Source organism: Mustela putorius, unplaced genomic scaffold (assembly GCF_011764305.1).
Source record: "Mustela putorius furo isolate JIRA1106 unplaced genomic scaffold, ASM1176430v1.1 tig00003858_pilon_pilon_pilon, whole genome shotgun sequence".
Taxonomy (NCBI): domain Eukaryota; kingdom Metazoa; phylum Chordata; class Mammalia; order Carnivora; family Mustelidae; genus Mustela; species Mustela putorius.
In genome coordinates, this window is record NW_025422010.1 from 1,065,562 (window position 1) to 1,085,963 (window position 20,402).

General features: G+C 45.4%; 3 protein-coding genes and 1 long non-coding RNA gene across 25 annotated transcripts in view; 3 read left to right on the top strand and 1 right to left on the bottom strand.

Moving 5' to 3' along the window:
• Positions 1-20,402, top strand: part of LOC101682709 (immunoglobulin lambda-1 light chain-like) — a 1,123,284-nt gene that overhangs the window by 763,600 nt on the left and 339,282 nt on the right. The gene's annotated exons all lie outside the window — the stretch shown is intronic.
• The window catches only part of LOC101676037 (immunoglobulin lambda variable 4-3), a 780,698-nt gene that overhangs the window by 439,464 nt on the left and 320,832 nt on the right, over positions 1-20,402 (top strand). The window contains exons 1-2 of one of the 3 annotated variants that reach the window (XM_045065713.1): positions 17,662-17,722; positions 17,826-18,144. The exons of the other annotated variants lie outside the window; for them this stretch is intronic. Of the exons in view, the coding sequence (XP_044921648.1) occupies positions 17,677-17,722; positions 17,826-18,144 (365 nt within the window). The 5' untranslated portion in view covers positions 17,662-17,676. Of the gene's footprint in view, positions 1-17,661; positions 17,723-17,825; positions 18,145-20,402 lie in introns of those variants that run through there. 3 annotated transcript variants of the gene reach the window in all.
• The window catches only part of LOC101680986 (immunoglobulin lambda-1 light chain-like), a 586,873-nt gene that overhangs the window by 250,975 nt on the left and 315,496 nt on the right, over positions 1-20,402 (top strand). The window lies entirely within an intron of this gene.
• The window catches only part of LOC123387656, a 37,502-nt gene that overhangs the window by 5,770 nt on the left and 11,330 nt on the right, over positions 1-20,402 (bottom strand). For both annotated transcript variants that reach the window (XR_006602176.1, XR_006602177.1), the window contains exons 2-3: positions 8,930-9,078; positions 6,615-6,875 (exon numbers count right to left, since the gene is read on the bottom strand). This is a non-coding gene — a long non-coding RNA (uncharacterized LOC123387656). The remainder of the gene's footprint in view (positions 1-6,614; positions 6,876-8,929; positions 9,079-20,402) is intronic.

Here is a 20,402-nt window from a genome sequence, read left to right on the forward strand (position 1 = left end):
TCTGGTGGTCTGGAGCTGCCCAGACAGCTGCCGCTGCCACAGTTTGGGGTACAAGCAGGAGATCGACATGCCCAGGGACCACAGACTCAGAACCTGCTCTGCCAGCAGCTCTGCAGCACCCACAGGGGAGCAGCTGAGGCTTCTCTCTGAGGGGGAGGTCAGGGAGCAGTTAGCTTTCCTCTAAACCTCCAAAAATCATCAAAAGCTGTCAAGGCTAGAGAAAAAAACAAAAAACAAAAACGAACAAACAAACATAAAAACCTCCAGAGAACAAAGCCTGAAAAACCGGTTTCCTCAGAACCCACCCCCCCCTTGGGGGGGGGGCAGGAGGATTTAACTCAGGGAACATCATTGACTGAAAACCCATATGACAGGCTCCTCCCCCAGAAAGCCAACCAGGAAAGAAAAAAAAAAAAAAAAAAAAAGACGACAAGAGAAAAACGGCCACTACTTCAAAGATACAACTTTTATTTTTAACTCGTTCCCACCATTCTGGTTTGTTTTTTTATAGACATAGATAATTTTTTAACCTATTTACCATCACAGTGAGATGTCCAGTACATCTAATTCCATAATAACCTATTAACCTGAACTTTTTGATACATACACCCATGTTTTTCTTTTGCTTTTCTATTTTTTTTTTACTTTTTTTAAAATTTTAGTTTAGTTTAGGTTATTCTGTTTTTATTTTTATTTTCTAATATTCATATAGAGTTAAGCTTCAAGGTAACCCCCTTTCCCCAATCAATGCTACCCCTATAGGTAAACCAATTTTTAATCCCCCTTTATTTTAGGAAAGTTGAGTCCTTTAACAAATATATCAAGATACATCCAGGAAGAATCAAAACAACCTTCCTCACCCACACTGAGAATTTATAAACACTCTCCCACCTTTTTCTTTCACCAGTGTTTCTGTGTTTTTGTGTTTGTACTGATAGTATATAAATCTTATACATGGGGTTCTTTTTGACGAGGTTCTTCATTTTTTTTGTCCATATATATATATATATGGACATATATATATATATATATATGTATATATATATATATATTCTTTTCTCTTGTCATATACTTTTATCAGTCTTTTTGTCTGTTTTTGTTTGTATACTTCATAAATCTTACCTTCAGGTCCATTTGGGCTGAGCCTTCTCTTTTATCTTCCCTTTCTCTCTCTCTCTCTCTCTCTCTCTCGTTTCTTTTTCTTTTCTTTTTTCTCTCATTTGGGTGGGGAACCCTGATTGCTAAGAAGCGTTCCAGGGTGCACCTTGACTACACCACAGTTAATATATCCAGCTACATCCATTCAGCCAACTCTAACCAAAATGAGTAGGAGGAGGAATGCCCAACAGAAGAAAAATACAGAGGATGGACCTTCTGCAACAAAGCTAATGGCTATCAACATAGACAATATGTCGGAAAGATAATTCAGGCTAACAATTATCCAGGCAATAGCTAGGCTGGAGAAAGCCATGGATGACCAAAAGGAATTGATTAGGGCAGAGCAGAAAGCCACCAGCAATGATGTTCACAATGTTAGGGCAGAACTGAAAGCCACCAAGGATGTTGTTCAAAATGCTCTCAATGAGTTCCAATCTAATCTAAATTCTCTAAAAGCAAGGATAACTGATACAGAAGATAGAATTAGTGTCAGGAGAACAAACAGATAGAGAGAAAGGATCAGGAGGAAGCCTGGAACAAACAGCTTAAAAACCACAAAAACAGAATCAGGGAAATAAATGATGCCATGAAATGTTCCAACATCAGAACTATTGGAATCCCTGAAGAGGAGGAAAAAGAAAGAAGTCTAGAAGATATAGTGGAACAAGTTGTTCATGGAAATTTTCCCAATCTCACGAATGGAACCAGCATTGCACTAGAGGCAGAACAGTATCCCCCCAAGATTATAGATTCTTGAAAATCCTCTAGACACCTAAAAGTAAGAATGAAGAATTATAATTGTAGGCAGACCCTCTTGAAAGCAGCCAGGACAAAGAAGCTCATTGCGTACAGAGGAAAGCCCATCAGAATAATGTAAGACCTGTCCACAGAGACCTGGCAAGCCAGAAAGGGCTGGCAAGATATATTCAAGGCACTAAATGAGAAGAACATGCAGCCAAGAATTCTTTATCCAGCAAGACTGACATTCAAAATGGATGGAGAGATAAAGAGTTTCCAAGACTGGCAAGGCTTAAAAGACTATGCAACTATATGTTTATAAAAAATATAAAAAAATTAAAATATAAAATATAAAAAATTAAAAAAAAAAAGACTATGCAACCACCAAGCTGACGCTGCAGGAAATATTAAGGCGGGTTCTACAAAAGAGAAAAAATCCTAAAAATATCATTGAACAGAAATATATAAACAATATACAAAAAGAAAGACCTCAAAGGTAACACAATGTCAATAAAAATGTATCTATCAAAAATCACTCTCCATGTGAATGGCCTAAATGCACTCATAAAATGACACAGGGTTGCAGATTGGATAAAACAACAGGACCTATCCATATGTTGTCTACAGGAGGCCCATTTTGAACCTAAAGGTACACCCAGACTGAAAGTGAAGGAATGGAGAAGCATATTTCATGCCAATGAAACTAGAAGCTGGTTTTTTGAAAGAATCAATAAGATCAATAAACCATTGGGCACACTAATCCAAAAGAAAAGAGAGAAAGCCCAAATTCATAAAATTATGAATGAAAAGGGAGCGATCACAACGAACATGAAGGAAGTAGAAACAATCATCAGAAGCTATTATCGGGGCACCTGAGTGGCTCAGTGGGTTAATCCTCTGCCTTCAGCTCAGGTCATGATCTCAGGATCCTGGGATCAAGCCCCGCGTCAGGCTCTCTGTCCAGTGGGAAGCCTAATTCCTCCTCCCTCCCTCTCTGCCTGCCTCTCTGCCTACATGTGATCTCTGTCTGTCAAATAAATAAAAATCTTAAAAAAAAAAGAAGTTATTATCCACAGTTATATGCCAATAAGCTTAGCAACCTAGATGAAATGGATGCATTCCTGGAAAAATATAAACTACCAAAATTGAACCAGGAAGAAATCAACAACCTGAACAGACTGATATCTAGTAACGAGATTGAAGCAGTGATCAAAAATCTCCGAGAAAACAAGAGCCCAGGACCTGACGGATTCCCTGGGGAATTCTACCAAACCCTCAAAGAAGAAATAACACCTATTCTCCTGAAGCTATTTCAAAAAATTGAAGCAGAAGGAAAACTTCCTGACTCTTTCTATGAAGCCAGCATTACCCTGATCCTCACACCAGGCAAAGACCCTACCAAAAAGGAGAATTTCAGACCAATATCACTGATGAATATGGATGCTAAGATTCTCAACAAGATCCTAAACAACAGGATCCAACAGCACATTAAAAAGATTATCCACCATGACCAGGTGGGATTCATCCCTGGGCTACAAGGATGGTTCAACATTCGCAAATGAATCAAATTAATGAGAGAAGAGAGAAGAACCACACAGTCCTCTCAATAGATGCAGAAAAAGCATTTGACAAAATCCAGGACCCGTTCCTGATTAAAACACTTCAAAGTATAGGGATAGAGGGAACATTCCTGAACCTCATCAAATCTATCTATGAAAGATCCACAGCAAATATCATCCTCAATGGGAAAAGGCTTGCAGCCTTCCCTTTGAGATCAGGAACAAGACAAGGATGCCCACTTTCCCCACTCTTGTTCAACATAGTATTAGAAGTCCTAGCAACAGCAATCAGACAACAAAGAGAAATAAAAGGTATCCAAATTTGTAATGAAGAAGTCAAACTCTCTTCGCAGATGACATGATTCTTTATATGGAAAACCCAAAAGACTCCACCCCCAAACTACTAGAACTCATACAGCAATTCAGCAACGTAGCAGGATACAAAGTCAATGTGCAGAAATCAGTGGCTTTCTTATACACTAACAATGAAAATACAGAAAGGGAAATTAGAGAATCGATTCCATTTATTATAGCACCAAGAACCATAAGATACCTGGGAATAAACCTAACCAAAGAGGTAAAGGATCTGTACTCGAGGAATTACAGAACACTCATGAAAGAAATTTAAGAAGACACAAAAAGATGGAAGACCATTCCATGCTCCTTGGATCGGAAGAACAAACATTGTTAAAATGTCTATACTGCCTAGAGCAATATATACTTTTAATGCTATTCCGATCAAAATTCCATCGGTATTCTTTAAAGAGCTGGAGCAAATAATCCTAAAATTTGTATGGAATCAGAAGAGACCCCGAATCGCTAAGGAAATGTTGAAAAACAAAAATAAAATGGGGGACATCACGTTACCTGATTTCAAGCTTTTCTACAAAGCTGTGATCACCAAGACAGCATGGTACTGGCATAAAAACAGACACATAGACCAGTGGAACAGAGTAAAGAGCCCAGATATGGACCCTCAACTCTAAGGTCAATTAATCTTCAACAAAACGGGAAAAAATATACAGTGGAAAAAACACAGTCTCTTCAATAAATGGTGCTGGGAAAACTGGACAGCTATATGTAGAAGAATGAAACTCGACCACTCTCTTACACCGTACACAAAGATAAACTCAAAATGGATAAAAGACCTCAATATGAGACAGGAATCCATCAGAATCCTAGAGGAGAACATAGGGAGTAATCTCTTCGATATCAGCCACAGCAACTTCTTTCAAGATATGTCTCCAAAGGCAAAGGAAACAAAAATGAAAATTAACTTTTGGGACTTTATCAAAATCAAAAGCTTCTGCACAGCAAAGGAAACAGTCAAAAAAAAAAAAAAAAAGAGGCAACCCATGGAATGGGAGAAGATATTTGCAAATGACAGTACAGACAAAAGGTTGATATCCAGGATCTATAATGAACTCCTCAAATTCAACACACACAAAACAGACAATCATATCAAAAAAAATGGGCAGAAGATATAAACAGACACTTCTCCAATCAAGACATACAAATGGCTATCAGACACATAGAAAAAATGTTTATCATCGCTAGCCCTCAGGGAGATTCAAATTAAAACCACATTGAGATATCACCTTACACCAGTTAGAATGGCCAAAATTAGCAAGACAGGAAACAACATGTGTTGGAGAGGATGTGGAGAAAGGGGAACCCTCTTACACTGTTGGTGGGAATGCAAGTTGGGATAGCCACTTTGGAGAACAGTGTGGAGATTCCTCAAGAAATTACAAAGAGAACTTCCCTATGACCCTGCCATTGCACTCCTGGGTATTTACCCCAAAGATACAGATGTAGTGAAAAGAAGGGCCATCTGTACCCCAATGTTTATAGCAGCAATGGCCAAGGTTGCCAAACTGTGGAAAGAACCAAGATGCCCTTCAATGGACAAATGGATAAGGAAGATGTGGTCCATATACACTATGGAGTATTATGCCTCCATCAGAAAGGATGAATACCCAACTTTTGTAGCAACATGGACGGGACTGGAAGAGATTATGCTGAGTGAAATAAGTCAAGCAGAGAGAGTCAATTATCATATGGTTTCACTTATTTGTGGAGCATAACAAATAGCATGGAGGACAAGGGGTGTTAGAGAGGAGAAGGGAGTTGGGGTAAATTGGAAGGGGAGGTGAACCATGAGAGACTATGGACTCTGAAAAACAATCTGAGGGGTTTGAAGTGGTGGGGGTGTGGGAGGTTGGGGTACCAGGTGGTGGGTATTATATAGGGCACAGATTGCATGGAGCACTGGGTGTGGTGAAAAAATAATGAATACTGTTATGCTGAAAATAAATAAATAAACTTAAAAAAAACCCTGAAATTCTATATATTATTTTCTCTTAGCACATGCATTTTTCACTTCTGAGTGTTCCATAAACTTGGTATTAGCTTGATGTTCCTGCTCATCTTCCGGGGGAGGGCACTGTGGGGCTGATTCTCAACTGTCTTCACCCTGTGACGTTCACCACCCCTTGTCATGGGGCCAGGCTCAATGAAAGCTGCTTTGGATGGCTCTATGTGGCTTTTGCTTCCTGAAGCCTTTCTGCACTTCAGTAGAGGATGAGACTGAAAATGGCAACGGCCCAGTCTCCAGCCCCAGAGGTGAAAGATTTCAACCTTACTCTTCTGTGCACCCTCAGGGGAAAGGAGTCAGTCACTTGTGTGCACTAAACTGTGCAGATTTCTGCACTGTGCACCTGCACTGCTCCTCTGGGAGAAGGAGGATTCTCATAGCAGCTCTCATAATAGCTTGTTGTGTCCCTACTTGAAGACCTGTTGCCTGATGATCCCATAGTTCAGAGTTTATGTAACACTGGGCTGAAAGCCCACTCCTTGCTTGATGTTTGCAGCTGGCTTCCCCATTGCAATACTTGGGAACTCAGCAGCACTCAGGCTCCCCTGGTCTTCCTATGGCCCTGGGGATCCTGAGACCAGACTGTCCCACCTAGGATTTGGCCCTGCTTTGCCACCAGGGCACATTTTAGGCAGCCACATCCCTCACCAGGGAAGACCTAAAAGTTCCAATTGTGCAGTGTCTGCTGTATCACCTTTTGGTAAGGGGCTTACAGAGGCTCCCTCCCTCCATGACTTATCTTCCCATATATCCCCTCCGATTGACCTCTGCACAACTCCTACCTTGTAGAAAGTGGTCACTCTTTGTAGAGTTGCAGCAACTTCTTCTGTTTAGTCTACAAGTGTTCAGAATTATTTGAGAACTATCTAGCTGAATTCCAGGGAGTAGTTGAAACAAGGATCCCATACTCATCCACCATCTTCTGTCATCTCCAAAAGACTCTATTCTTCAACCATTTTTTCCACATCACTACAGGGGATTTGAACTGAACCAAGCTCCACTGAGGACAGTTAAGCCCCATGTCCCAGGTGGCCGAGTAGGACCTAGAGAGATAAGCAGAGGAACTGAGATCTTCCATAGTGGCCTGAACCCCTACCCTGGGAACCTCAGTGAGCACACAGTCTCCTGAGGTGGGGGGATGCTACCAAGATGCAAGTGCAGCTGCAGCAGGTCCAGGTGTGCCAAGGCATTGGCAGATGGAACAGTTCCCAGTCCTGATGTTGGTGTTGATCCTCCAGACACAGCTAAGTACTCTAAGCTGTGTTCCCTAGCCCCTCCCAGCACATGTGAGAGTGCCACTGTGAGGCACAGTGTGAGGCACAGCTGTTCTGTCCTCCTTCCCGGCCAGGGTCCATGGGGTTGGGCCCTGCCCTCACCTGTGTCCACACTGCTCCATTACCTCAGAGCTGGGTCACTCATTCCTGACTCAGCATCCCTGTCTTCCCCAGCCATCACTCTCCTCTCCTCTATTTTAGGCACTGTGGTCCCCCTGACCTGAGGCTGATTCCCTCCATGTTGGTCATCCTGATCAGACCCAGGATCCCTGCTCTGGGGTTGAGCTCATGTGTGGACATGCCTCTTGACAGCAGCAGAAGCCAAGCCTGGTCCCCTAGCTGGTATGTATACAGATATGAGTGACCATCCAAGGCCAATTCTGAGGATGCAACACAGGGACATGACTCCACTGAGGAAGACCAGACTGAGGGCCAGGACTAAGCTAACCATTGTTGAGACACTGACTGTGGCAGTGGGAGTACATGGCAGTGACTCAAGTGCACAGAAGGATGGGGGATGGGACACAAACTGTCCTCCATGTCCTGGCTCTCACTTTCACCTGCCTCTGTGCAGCTGCTGGTCAGTCTTTAGGATCAGTAGTCTTCCCTGGTCCTATCCTGACTCCCGCAGAGTGGGAGACTCCAGCAAGTTCTCTGTCCTTGGATCTGTGTTTATCCAACTGAACAATGGCAGAGTTGGGGGCTCTTCTGACTGTGGGGACTGTATCAGGTTCCACAGTAGATAATGCAGTTTTAGGATGTCATTATATATCACGTGGGCCCCAGATTTAATCACGTGTCACTCAGGAGAGAAGACAGCTGTCTTAGAGAACACAGTCCCAAGGGATTTCCACTTCTCCGTGGCTACAGGCAAACTGCATGGGCCCCAGGGACTCTATGTCTCCTCTGGTTCCCGGGTAAGGGTCTCCACATCCTGAAGGGTGCCTTAGGGTTCCTGAAGAGGGCACCAGGACCCTGCTGCCCCAGGCCCATCCCTCCTTAGGTTTTAGAGAAACTGCGGAGGACGTGCAGACAACACCAAGGTCCCGCCTGGGCAACATTCTCCTGGCACTACTGTCCTCCCACTAGCCCTAGTCACCTGCATGAGGCAGGTCAGACACTTAGCTCCAGTTGACCCACATGAACTCACTCCCACCCTGTGGGACCCTGTGTAGTGGCCACGGTTGCATTAGAGCCTCACCAGTAGCTCTGAGTGGAAGAACTTTCCCAACATATCAATGGATATTTTACGCAAATGGAACTTCTCTTCCTGATTCTTTGACTTGTGGTTTTAAAACTGATTTGTAGAGCAATTTCATGATGTCAAAATGAGACATAAGGACTTTATTAAGAAGGAAGAGCAGAAACGTCCACTATTACCATCCTGGTCTATGTCAGAAGGATACCTTCCTGGGAGGGAGAGACAGGTCAGTATATCATTTTTCCCACACAGAAGTACGGCGAGTACAATGGGAATCTTTCACCTAAAAATTAATTCTTGACCTGATGAACTAGAAAGACAATGTTTGGTGAGGATCTCTGTGACAGAAATAATATTTCCAGGTATTTTTCAGGGTAAATGAATCCTAAAAAGTCCCTCTATGGAATTATAACCTGGAGAGTCCCACCAGAGGTTTTCTCATCAACAGGACAATGAATGGGCCAGCACCTCCCTGGGCAGCAGGGTCACTGTGGCCAAGGGCAGCAGTGCCTCCCACAGGCGGCTGGCAGAACTGAGAGGAAGTAGCTGCCTCCTTCAGGTCCTGGAACATTCTGGATGAGGATTGCCCACATCCCCTCTCAGTCTGAGCAGCCTTTCTCACCTGGTGCAGGGATTTTGCTGCCTCGCTCCAGCCAGCTTCTGTTCTTCTCTCTCCCTCTCCAGGAACCAGGGGCCTGCATTCCTCTCCAAGCTCCATTCCTTCCCTGTCAGGTACACTCCTCCCTGATGTTCCTACTCAGATCAGCCAATCTGTGGAGGGTCAGGGAAAACAGTGGCAGGTCGTCCACGTAGAACAAGACAAGAAGACAGGTCCAGAGGCACAAGTAGAACCCTGGTCTCCCTGTGGCTTTAGGTGGGTCATGGGGGAGGGGAAGGATAATAGCCAGTGCCTTGAGGGCCTCACCCCCAGGAGTACTAAGGAGATGAAAGACACACAGAAGCAGACATCTCTGTCAACCTTGTCCCCACCCCAGCAGCTTCCTCCTGGAGGACACTCTCTTTGTCCAGCAGTGGCCAAGGAATTCTGACATATTACCTGTAAATTGCCTTTTCCCACAACTGATACATCTCCCTGTGCCCAGAATGAGTATCTTTGGGGAAAACTCCCTACTGGCCCAGAACTGGGTTGGAATTCCAGGTCCCTCCGCTTTGCCCTTTTCTATCAGATTCTCTATCCTCCCCAAACCACTGAAGGGCACAACTGAGCTCTACACAGATCTCTTCCTGCCCTGAGCAGTGCCAGAGTTCCCTGTTCAATAGGAACTGTATCTTGATCATGCAGAATGCCCAGGATGGAATGTGTTGCAGACATAGCAGCAATGTCTACAATAGCTAAACTGTGGAAAGAGCCAAGATTCCCTTCAACAGAGGAATGCGTAAAGAAGATGTGCTTCACACATACAATGGAATATTACTCAGACATCAGAAAGGATGAATACCTATTTCCATCAACAAGGATGGAACTGGAGAGGACTGTGCTAAATGAAATAAGTCAAGAAGAGAAAGACCATTATCATATAGATTCACTCATAGGTGGAACATAAGGAGCAGCACTGAGGGCCATAGGGTAAGGATGAAAAACTGAATGGGGAGAAATCAGAGAGGGAGACAAACCACGGGAGACTCTTGATTCCAAGAAACAAACTGAGGGTTACAGAAGGGATAGGGTTGGGAGGATGGGGTAACCAGGTAATGGGTACTACAAAGGGTATGTGTTGTGATGAGGACTGGGTGTTACAAACAACTAATGAATTGTTGAACATTACATCAAAAAATAATGATGTACTACATGTTGGCTAACTGAATATTTTTCAAAAAATAATGTGTGTTCAGGGAACACACACAACCTGACCATGAGTGGGGCCCAGGCAGAGAACAAGGCTGACTATTACTGTCAGGTGTGGGTCAACTGTGCTGATGCTCACAGTGACACAGGCAAGGAAGTGAGACACAAACCCCTTCCCCATCTGTGTCACACTCTCCTCCAGCCACCAGAGGCCTGTGCATAAGGCAGGGAGCAGATTAGTTCCTGGTGCCCCCCATGTGTGATCCCCAGGGTTTCGTTTCCCCTCAGCCCTCCAGGCAGGCTCTGTACAGGAAGGTTCATGAGTGCATTGAGCCCTGACAGGACTAGGCTCACTGGCTTGTCTGTGTGGGTATGAATCAGGGACAGATGGTCTGGGTAGATGGAAAGACAGAGAATCTCTTTTCCACATTGTGGCCACTGGGCTGCATTTTCACCCTACTGATCAGGTTATGAACTCAGAAATTCCCAGCATAGCTGAGCTCCTGAAACCCTGATCCATGCTGGCTGAGATTCTGAGTGGAGCAGACAAGTGCAGTGGACACTCTGGGGTCACCTATATCCCCTCTTCTGAGATCACTCACCCACCCACCTACCCCTATGGGAGGCCCTAAAGACTCACAGGGGAGCTCCTCACTGGGAAGTGCTGTTCTTCAAAACTCTGCCTTCCCAGTTTTCTGCCCCTTTTCAGAGAGGTTCAGTTGAATGATGGACTTGGTCTAAGATCCCACAGGCTGGCCCAGGTTCAGAGGCCCTGAATGGTCCCAGCTTTGGAGCTTCCTACAGGAGGAAGACCTCATCTGATGGCTCACTGTGGGTCTCTTCTCCTTCTTCCCCGTCTGACCTCACCAATTCCTTCCAGATTTCTTGCACATACACTTCTCCATCTCAGAGTCTCCTTCCAAGAACCCAATCCAGGAAGGCAGGCATCTCTAACAGGTCCTCAGGACTTGAGGAGGACATTGTGTTCCCATAAAGCTGGGGTTTCTCAAACAATCACCAATGTGCTTGTCTAATCCCTAGACAGGTCATATTATTTTTTGTATTTTTATATACTAAATAAAAATCCAGACACACTAGGTGTTCTGAGTTCTGACAGATAGTTGGAGAGTCACATCCATCTCAATACTGAATGGGGAGAATGGGGCAGTTGCTGCTGCCAACACAGTGGCCAACACAGTGACCGGAAGAAAAACAACCATGGGAGTGAGACTCACAATGGGTTCTTCCTTACCTCTACCCCCAAATCCGTGCAGGAATCTCTCTTTACACCCAACCTACCCAGAAATATGGACAGACAACAATTACAGTGACACTTAATAAAACACCACAGTTCCCCCTTGTCCACATGAAATCTAACAAGATCCACACTAACCTAAACCCCCAAGGAAAAGAATGTTAGCAGCCATGCTTCCACCTAACATGATAAAACTATCCCATGAACAATTACATACCTGCTCACCCCTTCCCTACAACAGGATATAAAATATATCTTTGTCTGCTAGTGATCTTTATTTTTGTCCCTGCTGATCTGATACCTAAACTTCTATACTGAGATATAAAGATAACTACTGTTAACATTTGTGATGTTAGATGATAATAGGATAAAACTCAAGAACAAAACAAAAACATATGATTAATATATATCCAAATATGTTCATGTCAACATGAAGAAGACACACTTGCTACTTTCATCCTATGCATTTCAACCACTACAGTGTGTTCAGTGTGGTGTCTATAATTACTTTCCTCACTGATGACTCCATATTCCCCTCCTCTCAGCAAATACCTGAGTTAGTTTTGACAATCAAACCCTCATTCCAGAATGTGGGTCCATTATCTCACCTGCTGTATTAGATTCTGTTGAATTGTAATCACTGTAATCACAGTCCTAGGGTATGCTAGGGGATCTCCTGAATCCATATGCTCCTACTTACCACAACTGTCTTGTAGACACACAATTACCCCATGATAGTCATCATAAAAAACCCCAGGCAATGCCCTCTACTTTGAATCCCTGCCAGGAGGAGTCAGAAGGACCCAGGGCACACTCTCCACAAGCAGAGCAGGGGAGTCATACTCCGTCCCTCTCGCCCTGGTCAGGCTCACTCAGAAGAGCCCAGGATATGAATCAAGCCCACTTGAGTTCCTCTCCTGGACTTGCCCCAGTCTCCTCTGTTTTCCTGGGAAGATAGCCCCGCCGGGCACTCACTTTAATTACTGTGAAATGGGGGATTTCTACTGATGTAGAAAAACACTTTATCAAATGAAAGCATACAAAATATTGAAGAATTTAATCAGTTAGGCAAATGCAGTGGGATGTCAGTGAGTTACCTTTGATTTTGGAGTCTCCTGTCTGCCTCTGTGTGCACACAAGGAAAAGTTTGCAGCTGTTCTGTAACCTGCATCACATGCAATTGTACCCAAGTCTGAATTAACAGATTCCCAATTCACCAAACCACATACAAAGTAGTTTCACATCTTCCCACACCAGTCTCCCCAGGATGGGAGTTCTAACAAGACTAATAGCAGTAAAGATGGAAGTAAGAAGAGTAAAATAAAGGTTTGCCTGCTCATGTGAACTTAGCACCAGAAGCATCACCTGTTTCACTGATGACCCAACTGCATGGATAGGAATGCAAGACGCATCGGCATGATTCCTAAATACACAGGAACCTGGCGGCTATGGGACATCACACAGGGTTGTCGTGACACTGACCCTTTTCAAATGCACTACACTGTATTTTACACTCCCCTTTCTCAAATGTGACAGCAGGTTATCCAGAGAATTTCAATCTGAAACAATTACAAGAATCGCACCTGTCCTGAATCTGCACACTGTTTCTGACCTTCAGTGTTGGGCAGTGCAAGGGGGACCAGTTGCAGCTCCTGTGGGAGGCTGGAAACAATGCTCCACACCCTTTCTCAGGTGACAGGTGCTCTAGGGTGACCTGCAGGAGGGAAGCTCCTAATCTGAGTCCTCCTCCACCAGCAGGGAGCAGCAGAGCTCCATCAGGAGCAGCAGGACAGAGGCGGGGCTGCCCAGGGGGAGCCTCACAGGGACACCAGGCCTGGGGGGTCAGCAGGTTGTCTGAGGTTCAGTCCTCAGAGGCTGTCAGGATGATCCATCCTAACTCCTCAGGCTAAAAGGACCATGTTCTGAGGGTCAGACATACAGTGTCACCCAGGACACTGACAGCTGTCCTGACACAGTGAGCACCTTACCTGGGAGATTCAGGTCCCTTATCTGACCACCATTGTCCCCAGGGACTGAACCCTCTGAGGCGCTGCTCACATCCAGACACCCCCTGATGATTGACTCACTCTGGCTCTCCTTCCCACCTACTCCCCAACTCAGACCAGGAGTTACAGTTCTTTTGCTCATGAGCATCTCCGGGGGCAGGAGGCAGAGCACTGGGGGAGCCCAGTCCCAGTAAGGAACATCCGCAGACTCCTTGTGAGACTGTTTCCAGAGAGACATGATTCTTGTGGCTGCAGGGACCATGGCTCATGTTCTCGAGCTCACATCATATGGGAACATGTTATCGTGTGGATCCTCACAAGATTACACACCTTGAAGTTTGTTTCTCAAGGTTCTTGACTCTTTTCACATGTTACTGTGAAACACTGATGAAAAGATTAAAAGGAATGAAATGGTTGGCAATGCCAGTTGCTGGTCTGCTGTGGGAGGAGGGCTGTCAGAGAGACAACAGCACCATGTGTGAAAAGACTAGAAATCCTGATGAATCTCCAACAGCACGTGGTCGTTTAACAAGTAAGCAGCCACCTCTGTAAGTGATGAACAAACCTCAGAATGAGAGTTTCCATTCTAAGGACATGCCAAGGATGGGATCACAGAGTGTCTGGGGGATGCGTGTGGACCTGAAGCAGGAGGAAGAAGGTAAGGAAGCCTCAGGACCACATTTTCTCAAATCAATTGTCTGCATGTCCTACAGAAACAAGGTCAGCCCTATAGCCAGGCTCCTGCAAGGCTGTGTGCCAGCCCCAGACAGACCACAGGCAAATGGGATGCCAGCAGGAGCCTTAGGTTATAGGACAGAGACAGACTCTGTGCTGTCTGGGGGACTTGAGGCAGGCCTCGGGGGAGGAGAATCAGACACTCTAGGAAAAGAAAGCACCTGGATGAGGCCCCTTCCCTGCTGCTGTGATAAGAGAGAATAAAGCAACTGGAAGAAGCCCAGCCATTCTGGTGTTGTAGGGAAATCAGACTTCTTATGGATGACTGCATTAATTTTCTAGAATGGAGAACAGAGCCCCACAAACTGGGAGAAAGAGTTGACAATAGAAATGTATTGTCTCACGGTTCTGGAGTTCAGCAGTCTGAGATTAAAGCACTGGCAGATTTGTTGTTTTGTAGGCTCTGAAGGAGAATCTGTTTCAGACATCTATATTCCAGTTCTTGGTGGTTTTCTGGCAATCTCTGGCATTCCTGGTCTTATAGATTCCTGCTCTAACTTCATAGGGTGGCCTATCTTGTCAGAGTCTGTCTTCAAATTTTCCCTTTCATAAGGACACCAGTCCAATTGGATTAGGGGCCTAGCCTACTCCAGAGCAGCTTCATCTGAATTTAACAAATTACGTCTGCAATGATTTATACTGAAATCAGGGCCCAGTGAGAGATACTGGAGGTGAGGACTAAAACATACACATTTGGGAGCTGTGAGACATAATTCAACCCACAAGTGTCCCTGCCATGATTGGACACTCCCTCCCCTTGGGGGATGCTGCAGGTTGCACGGGTACCACAAAACTCTCAGGGATCAGGTGGGGCATAACTAACAAATCCAGAAAAAGCCCTGACTGTCTCCTAACTGAGCCATCTGCATGTCTGGGCATCCAGGCTCCATCCTTGCCCTCTGATTATCACCACAGTGAGCAAATGTCAGACATCTGGCCTCTATATTCTCCCATGTAGGTCAGAAGTGAGACAAGGATCTTATCATCATCAGGATGTGGGGAACAGTGCCTGCTGCCTTACTAATGGAGTTCCCCCAGAACACCAAGATGATCTGCTTCTCCTCCATCTACATGTGTAGGGCCTTCAGAGCCTGTCTCAGCTCTGCTGTGGACATGACATGTCTAGAGCCTGGTAAATCCCCATTGTGTTTCTCTGACCCCTAGAGGGATCAGTGTGAGGAGCCCCAGTCTCTCTGCCTGAGCCTCTCTTCCCTCAGCTCCATGAGTCCAGCCCTGCGGCCCATCAGCCCTCCCCTATCTACCCAGGCCTCTGAGCTACCCTCTGTGGTCAGGTCAGAGGACACACACTAAGTGTAAACCTATGTAGTTCATGTTTGCAGTTTCTGCAGAGCTAGGTTCTCCCTCCCAAAACTAGGAGGTGGAAGGTAGGGCTAACTCTAGAGAGACAATGGAGATGACATGACACATATCACAGAGTCTGAGGAAGCAGGAAGTTGTTTTGCTCGAGTTCTGCTGGGACATCCCGTGATATCCCTGTTGGAGAACCAGGATCACGTCGCTGGGCCCATGACCCAGTAAGCAGGATGGCAGCCTGAGAGGATGTGCCCCTTGTGACCTGTGCAAGGGGTAATGTCTCTGATGGTATGTGTGTGTGTGTGTGTGTGCATGTGTGTGTGTGTGTATGTGAGAGAGAGAGAGAGAGAGAGAGAGAGAGATTGATATTTTAGTGTTACCAGGAAATTTTGCCAATTTAAATGTCCCAAACCCAAGACTTCTTAAATTCCCATAATTTCCCCCATCTTCTATTCTCCAGTGACTTTTCTTTTTATTTTTTTAAGATTTTATTTATTTATTTTTCAGAGAGAGAGAGAGAGAGAGCACAGGCAGACAGAATGGCAGGCAGAGGCAGAGGGAGAAGCAGGCTCCCTGCCCAGCAAGGAGCCTGATGTGGGACTCAATCCCAGGACACGGGGATCATGACCTGAGCCAAAGGCAGCTGCTTAACCAACTGAGCCACCCAGGCATCCCTCCAGTGACTTTTCTTAATATTAAGTTTAAAAATAAGGATATTAAAAGGAGCAGGAAAAGTAAAGATTTATATTTCCTTACCTCATATGAAACATGATTCCCAGAACTTCCCATTAAATTGTTTAATCACAAATACTCTACAAAAATCATTCTGATTATCACACCAACTCACAGATGCAGAATCTGAGGCAGGTAAGATGTATAACTTGCTTGAGGTCAAAGCTAGAAAGTGCCCAAACCAGCAGCAAGCCAAGGACTTCAGACCCAGGAATCCCTGGTTTTCACCGACCTATGTCCTTTGTGTTTTCACATTAAGACATGGCCTCTTCTTAATGCTCTGGAAGGTTCTGTCTCTTTTTTCAAAAGCCATTGGCAACTATTGGGACTTTGCAGAGCAGCCCATCCAACAGAAATAAAATTCAAACCACATATGTGACTTAAAAATTTCTAGTAGCCACATTTTTAAAATGAGAAGAAAAGAACAGAACTTGTTTTCATAATGCACTTTGTTTAGTTCAATCAAATGAAAATATTATCACATCAATATGATTAAATATAAAAAAATTATATATTTTTACCTTATTTTTCATCCTAAGTCTTTGAATTCTGGTGGGTCCCCCAGAATGACAGCTCATCTCTATTGGGACTACCCACCTTTAATGGCCCACATGCATGTGTGGCTTGTGGTAGCCACATTGGACAGAGCAGGTTAAATGCATAAGGTTTCCTTAGGGTAACAGTCCCAATGGTATATACAGGCTGTTTTTTCTTTAGGAAACACTGACAACAACATCATGAAGGTCTGAGCACTCCTCAGAACAGACCCTGGGAGGACATAGACTGGAATAAAGGAGAGAGGTTGGTGACCTGAGGGACCCAATAGGCTTGGGATGAGGGGAGAGGGATCATGGTGAGGGGATCGGGCAGGAAGGGGATTGGAAAATCAGGTTCTGGGATGTCTTCTGGGTTGGAAACATAACTTACTCATCACTGTCTTGGCAATCAAGAAATGAGAAAAATCATTTAATCTCTTAATGTTAGATTCTTCATTTAAAAGACTGGAAGAAAATTGTGCCTTCAGCATAGAGCTACTCTTTTTATTGTGTCTTATTCAGTGAAACCTGTACACACTCACCAAAGGTTTAACAACTACTGAGGGCTCAGAAGTAGCCATTTTGTTAAATTACCAATACACATAGGGTGACATTCATCCAAGGGTGCCCAGGGGGACACTGTGGGTCTTGGTTTGATACCCCAGTAAATTCAAATCCCCTGGGCTGTGCTCAAGTGCAAAGGGTATGACTGATGCTTCCTTTGATGATTTTTGTGTATAATCAACTCTCCACTTTAGAAACCCACACCTGGTCCTTCTGAACTCAGGAAATTAACAGCATGAGGACCTTAACCTCAGAGCTCAGAAAAGAGCTTACACAGACACACTGAAGAATGGAAAGTAGATTTGCATCTGATGCTCCTCCTTCCTTGAGTTGAAAAAACAGAGGATAATATGGGAGCTGGGGGAGTTCAGTCCCAGCAGGACAGGCTCAGATCAAACTTCTACAAACTTCCCCTCCACCATGGGCTGGGTGCCATTCTACCTCCTGCCCTTTATTTTCTCTACAGGTCAGGGTTCAACCTCCTTCTCATTTCTCTCCAAGCACAGTCCCCAGGGACCCTGTGTACTGTCTAGTACATTCAGCATCATTTTTGTGTTTTATGTTTCCAGGTTTCTGTGCTGCACCTGTGCTGACTCAGCCTCCATCTGCATCTGCCTCTCCAGGAGCCTCTGTCAAGCTCACCTGCACCCTGAGCAGGGAGCACAGCAATTACTATATTCACTGGTATCAACAGGAACCAGGGAAGGCCCCTCGGTATGTGATGATGGTTAATAGTGACGGAAGCCACAACAAGGGGGACGGAATCCCCAGTCGCTTCTCAGGATCCAGCTCTGGGGTTGACCGCTACTTAACCATCTCCGACATCCAGTCTGAGGATGAGGCTGAGTATTACTGTGGTGCAGACTACAAAATCGATGGTCAAGTACATTAAGCCACAGTGATACACACAACAGGGAAGTGAGGATAAAACCTCCCACTTTCTCTCTCTCCTCTTCCCTGTGGGGGCTCAGAAGGAGCTGCTGTCCATCCCTCTTCAGAGCCCTGAGACCTTTGACTCTCCCTGAAAACCCTGTCACCCTGTAGCAAATCCCAAGACACCATTACAGAGAGACAGACACAGGTAGTAATTTAATTCTTTTTGACAACAGAACATTCTCTTTCCTTCACCCTACAGCTGGGAAACACCAGACCATCCCAGAAGGCCAGACAGGAAAACAACCCTGAGAGAGTAGCTGGTCTTATATGGCCCCTTGAGCCATCAGACCATGTGCATGCATGATGGGTCTCTGCTCAGAGAATGGAAAGAGATCTCAGAGTTCTGGAGTTTACCAAGGAGGTTGGTTGAGTGACTATCATCACTATAATTTCATCATGAAGCATAATGGGATGCTTGCCAGTGTTGAATGTTAAAAAGAAAACACTTGGTCCCCAAGGGAGGCACAGCAGAGTCTTGAGTCCACAGTGAGTGCAGAGCTGGCATCTAGTAGGAAAACAGAATGCATGTTAGGATGTCTCTGCCAGGACCAACATGGAGCATGGCTTGGGTCTCTCCATCAGTACTCAATTCTCAACTTTTGGTGCCAAGAATGAGTCCACATGCTGCCTACAGGTCTTTTCCAGATTCTGCCCAAGAACACATCTACTGGTACAATAGCAGGGCACAGTGAAGGGGGTGCACCACAGTGATAAATATATTGACTCCCCTGACACTCAACCCTGTGAGTGATCCATCTCAAATGCATATGATGGTAGGGGGACCAGCTTACTGGACATGTTGAGCTCCTCCATAGATTTTCTGGTATCTGAAAAACAGCATCTTTCACATACACCCACGCTTCTGTGTTAACATTGAGCATCTGTAATGATCAAGGTAACCCTGGTCCCTGGGCATAAATCTGAGCAGGGGTAGGAGGATTTGTGATGCTGGATCCCAGAAATTCTAGCCACGTCTCCATAGTGAGTGATGGAGCTCAGAGATGGAAAATCCAGGAGCTACTCATAGCCTGGAAAACTCCCAAGTGAGCAGGAGGAGAGAAGGTAGCTATTCTAGAGACAGACTAGGGAGGGGTACAGGAGGAGCAGGAGGAGAGGTGAACAGCAGGTCTCAGTTAATCTGGGACTTCTTTCAAGTCTGTGGTGGGCTGAGTCACAGGGGATCACAGGCCCATCCTACATCCTCCAGTAAAAGATCATTCCCTACCAAGGGTTTGCAGAGATTGTTTCCCAAAAGAGGACCCCAACAGGTCCCTCTAGTGGGGATTTTCCTCCACCATGGACACTGTAGGAAAGACAGTCCAGAGGATGGTAGGGAAACAGCACCCAAACCCACACAGTGAATCACCCCACCTCCAAGCCCACTAGGGGCTCTATGATGTTAATGACTTGGAAGTGAACCTGTCTCTTGGCAGCAGCAGAAGCCAAGCCTGGTCCCCTAGCTGGTACATGTACAGATATGAGTGATCATCCAAGGCCGATTCTGAGGATGCAACATAAGGACAGGCCCCACTAAGGAAGACCAGACTGGGGGCCACTGATTGTGGCAGTAGAAGTACCTGGCAGTGACTCAAATGACACAGAAGGATGGGGTTCAAACTGTCCTCCATGCCTGGCTCTCACTTTCACCTGCCCACTGATCAGCTGTTGGTCAGGCCAGAGGATCAGGAGTCTTCCACAGTCCTGGCCTGGCCCCAGAAGAGTGGGATATTCTAGCCGGTTCTCTGTCCTCAGATCTGTGTTTGCCCTACTGACTGTGGAGACTGAAGTCATGTTTCACAGTAGATAATACAGATTCAGAATGTCATTGCATATCACGTGGGCCCCAGAGTTAGTCATGTGTCACTCAGGAGGGAAACAGCTGTCTCAGACAGCACAATCCCATGGGAATTCCTCTTCTCCTTGGGTAAGGGCACCCTGAGTGGGCCCCAAGATCTCTGTGTCTCTTCTGGTTCCCAGGTAAGTGTCCCCACATCCTGAAGGGCTACCTGAGGGCTCCTGAAGAGGGGACCAATCCCTTGCTCCCCCAGGCCCATCCTTCCTCAGGTATTAGAGAAACTGTGGAGTAAGTGCAGACAAAACCAATCACACTTGGGGACTTTCTCTAGGAACCACTGTCTTCCCACTGGCCCTAGTCACCTGCACCAGGCAGATCTGACCATTAGCTCTGGTGGGAGTGATCATTAGCTCTG